At 45.0% G+C, this 4,423-nt stretch overlaps 1 protein-coding gene across 1 annotated transcript in view; it reads right to left on the bottom strand.

Annotated features, from left to right (window-relative positions):
* Positions 1–228: 228 nt before the first annotated feature.
* LOC102417323 (polyadenylate-binding protein 2) overlaps positions 229–4,423 on the bottom strand; it is a 7,434-nt gene continuing 3,239 nt past the window's right edge. Inside the window, exons 3-8 of the mRNA XM_006100046.3 lie at positions 4,197–4,311; positions 3,517–3,584; positions 2,809–2,915; positions 1,510–1,597; positions 1,274–1,425; positions 229–379 (exon numbers count right to left, since the gene is read on the bottom strand). Of these exons, the coding sequence (XP_006100108.2) occupies positions 340–379; positions 1,274–1,425; positions 1,510–1,597; positions 2,809–2,915; positions 3,517–3,584; positions 4,197–4,311 (570 nt within the window). The 3' untranslated portion in view covers positions 229–339. The remainder of the gene's footprint in view (positions 380–1,273; positions 1,426–1,509; positions 1,598–2,808; positions 2,916–3,516; positions 3,585–4,196; positions 4,312–4,423) is intronic.

Raw genomic sequence — 4,423 nt, forward strand, 5'->3', positions numbered from 1 at the left:
CCATGCCCACCTACCCTTGAGCAGCCCCCAAAGGGGTGAAGTGGGACAGGGAAACAGTGGGAGCAGCTTGCGCAGTTGAGTCGAGTCCATGGCGAATCCCCAGAGTGAATAAGCAGCCCCCTGCCCCACACCCTGGGCCTTCCCCTACTCCCCAAAGCAGGTCCCTCCTCAGCAGTTAGTTATGGGATTTTCCCCCCTTCCACAGTATATCTTTTTTTTTTTTTAATATTTTTTTTTCCATCAAGGTCATCTTCTGTTTTCTTTTTTTTTTTTTTAATTCTTTTTTTTTTTCCTTCTTTCCTCTTTTTTTCCTCTCTCTCCTCCTAATACACACTTTTTTTAGTAAGGGGAATACCATGAAGTCGCTCTAGCCCGGCCCCTGGAAGAAAGAAGGAGAGTTAGGTGTTAACACAATCACTAGATAGCTCAGTACAAGCCCCTCCCCATGGGCCCTCGCCCCAGTTACTGTGAAGGGAAGGGGGGCAAAGAAAATGTCCAAGTATACTAAAACTGACCCCACAATCTCAGAAACAGTGACACAGCTGGCAAATGGGAGGGGGGAATTAACAAAATACTTCTCCAAACAGTGGCAATAGAGAAGTGCACCTGAGACAAAAGAGCAAGGAAAAGGACTCATTGTATGTAGTTTTCTCAGTTCTCCACAGGTCTACTCTCGGCCCTCAACAACAGAACCTACCTCCTGGGAGCAGATAGGTAAACACTATGAAAAGCCCAGGTCTATATACCTAACTTACCTATTTAAGTGAAAAGAGAAGTAAAGCAACATGGGCACCGCAAGACTGGCTCAGTTAAAGAATAAATATCTCAATATCCTCCCTCATGGTTGTTGAGGAGGATCAACTAGCCTCTGGTATTCTTCCAAGGAACCTTCAAACGTCAACCCCTCCCTAACTGGGAAAAGTAAAAATGTCCAAGCAGTACTTTCGCTGCTCTGAGGCCCTGTTCTTCCAGACTTTCTGTGTAAACCCATTCACTGCCACCAACTCTCAAGGAAAATCATGCTGGGGGAAGAAGCATCTCTCAGGACAGAGTGGAGAAATCCAGCCCTTATGACCAATTCCTGCTCCAGAAAAAGATGATGAGACTGGCCGCCTGGCCTGGCCTGCAACTACCTTCCTCACCCTGCACAGGCAGGAGACCAAGTCCCTGGAGACCAAGGGGAGGGGGTTAGGGAAGGTTCCTCAGATCAGGAGAGAAGTAAACATAAAGGTTCATGGGAAATGGGGGAGAGGAGCAGCCCATCTATCCTGACCTGTAGACACGACCCCGGGGCCTGCTGTTAAAACCACTGTAGAATCGAGCTCGGGAACTGTTGTAGTTGGTGGTCCGGGCACGGTATCGGGCTCGTGGGAATCCCCGGTCTGTTGTGCTGATCCCTGGTCTGTTGGTTCGTTTTGGGATTACCTGAGCGAAGGATGTACAATATAGAGCTTAAGTCAACCTGGATAGTTTACATAGAACCAAAATAGCAGTGAGCATGGGGCTTACCTTGATTTGTCTTCCTCTAAATAGGGATTCATCTAAGGCCAGGGAAGTCCTCACTGACTCTTTGTCTGAGAACTCTATATATGCAAACCTGCAAAAAAGTGAGACTTTAGCTATCTGAGAATGCAAACAGTAGCTCATAGGTAAAATTCAACTTTGCAGGCATGCTTTGTTTGGGTACAATGTGTTCACCCTTTAAATTATTGGTCAAAAAATTTTTCAATGTTTTTATTAATTGTTAGAGAGAGAGGAAGGGAGAGAAAGATGGAATCATCAATAAGAAAAACACCATTGATTGGCCCATAACCTGGGCATGTGCCCTGACCAGGAATCGAACCAGTGACCTCTTGGTTGATGCTCAACCACTGAGCCATACCAGCCAGCTGGTCAAATAATTTTTAATGAAAAATTTTAATCAAAATGTCCAGCTACTCTTAGAAAATTGTAAAACAGGGTATACAGGGCCTGAATTTCTATAAGACAGAACCAGGTAAGGCGAAGCAGAAGCTGCCCCTCCCCTTCTAGTTCATGATCCCATTCATATCTAGCCTTCATCTTTATTTTGTCTGGCCCCTGAAAGCATTTATGTGCAACCTCTGAAATGCAGAGATGGGCAAAAGTAGGTTTACAGTTGTGAGTAAGCAAGTTTATTCTTGTATTATATATTCTTCCATACCCACCACTGTGAACCTACTTTTGCCCACCCCCGTACATCAATATTAATGCGTTAAGCCCTAGTCGGTTTGGCTCAGTGGACAGAGCGTCGGCTTACAGACTGAAGGGTCCTGGGTTCGATTCTGGTCAAGGGCACACGCCCCGTTTCGGGCTCCATCCCCAGTAGGGGGTGTACAGGAGGCAGCCGATCAATGATTGTTTCTATCCCTCTATCTCCCTCTTCCTTCCTATCTGAAGTCAATAAAAATATATTTTTTAAAAAAAGACAAAGGACACTTGTTGGAACAGCAAGTTAACTTAATCCTCAATATAAAATCTATTTGTTTTTATCTATTTATTTAAATCCTCACCTGAGAGTATTTTTCCATTGATTTTTAGAGAGTGGAAGAGAGAGGGAAAGGCAGAGAGAAATACTGATGTGAGATAAACACATGGATTGGTTGCCTCCTACAAGCACCCGTACCAGGGCGGAGCCTACAACTGAGGTATGTGCCCTCGACCAGAATTAAACCCAGGACCCTTCAGTCTACAAGCCAACACTCTATCCACTGGGCCAAACCAGCTAGGGCTAAAATAATCTATTTTTAAATTGTGACTAAAATGACCCCAACATACTTCCACACTTACCCTTTGGGATGGCCACTAAATTTGTCACAGAGTATGGTAACACGGTTGACTGAACCACAGCCATGAAAGTGTGCTTCCAGCTCTTCTGCTGTTGCACCATAGTCCACCTGTGGGGATATATAAATACATACATACACACATACATACACACACACACACACACACACATATATATTTGAAGGGAGGGTACATTTCAAAGGTACTGGATAGATTCCCACCTCAATAGATACACTGCTTAGCCTTTGAGGTATACTTTATCCATATAGAGCAGTGATGGCGAACCTATGACACGCGTGTCATAGGTGACACGTGAACTCATTTTTTTGGTTGATTTTTCTTTGTTAAATGGCATTTAAATATATAAAATATATCAAAAATATAAGTCTTTGTTTTACTATGGTTGCAAATATCAAAAAATTTCTCTATGTGACACGGCACCCGAGTTGAGTTAGGGTTTTTCAAAATGCTGACACGCCGAGCTCAATAGGTTCGCCATCACTGATATAGAGGAAAGTACATCAAATCTGGTTCTCTTTTCTTTCCAACGCCAGAGGCTCTGCTGATTGCTATTACTTTTTACCACTTCCCAACACTCCCTCAGCCCCCAAATCTATCACCTATCCTAGAGATGTTCCTTTCAAGGCTTCTATTAAATGACTCCCCAAAATAAGACCTCCTACCAACCCCAATCTGGGCCTTAGTACATACATTGCCAACATAGATGGAACGGGCATCAGCCTCCATCTTCTCTTCGATAGACATGATCACTGGGCCAGCTTTGGAGGAAAAAAAAAAATTGCTTTTTACTTGACCAATATATGAACCACCACCATCATCACTAGTGAACACGAAGATTTTGGTTCATTCTTTGCTGTACCCATTGCCTAAAATAGTGCCTAGCACACAGTAGGTTCTCACTAAATATTAGCCAAATGAAGAAATAAAAAAAAAAATCAAAGAAAACAGTACAGGAATCCCCTCCCATTCCCAAGTCAAGTCCCTAATGAATAGGTTTGGTTGAAATGATCTGATCAAAGGGGAAGCCCCTGCAGCTGAGCGGTTTATCTCAGGACTCCTAACTAAAGAGTCACCAATGTAAGGAAGAACTATTAAGCTTGAAGGTCAAATGCCAGCTGGCAACCTCCACAAAGGGTAGAGGTAGACTAAGAACAAAGAAATACAGTATTTGTAACAGGGACAAAGGGAGGCACCCACTACCCTCACCAAAACAGCTTGCTTCACAAAGGTCAACGGAATACACAATGGACTATGCCCGCCGGCACCGGGTCAGCAATTGCCGACAAGCAGCTCCAAGGTCCAGACCATCTCATCCCGCATAACCCTTCCCATCCGGGCACCGGCTCCGCGTGCAAGCGCCAGCCACTCACCATTGCCTGGAGGTGGACTCATATTCATCTGCTTCTCCACCTCGTTCTGCAGCTCTTTTAGCTTCTCGGCTTTTTCCTCCATCTCCCAGACCCGAGCTTTAAGCGCTTCCAGCTCCTACAATGAGTGGGGAAGGTATGGAGAAGAGCTGAAGAGAAATACCGAGGGGTCTGCGGCTCTCGCACGGCACGCGGCCCAGCCGTGTCGGCATGCCCTCACCGCAGGGAGG

Source organism: Myotis lucifugus, unplaced genomic scaffold, assembly GCF_000147115.1.
Source record: "Myotis lucifugus unplaced genomic scaffold, Myoluc2.0 scaffold_297, whole genome shotgun sequence".
NCBI lineage: Eukaryota > Metazoa > Chordata > Mammalia > Chiroptera > Vespertilionidae > Myotis > Myotis lucifugus.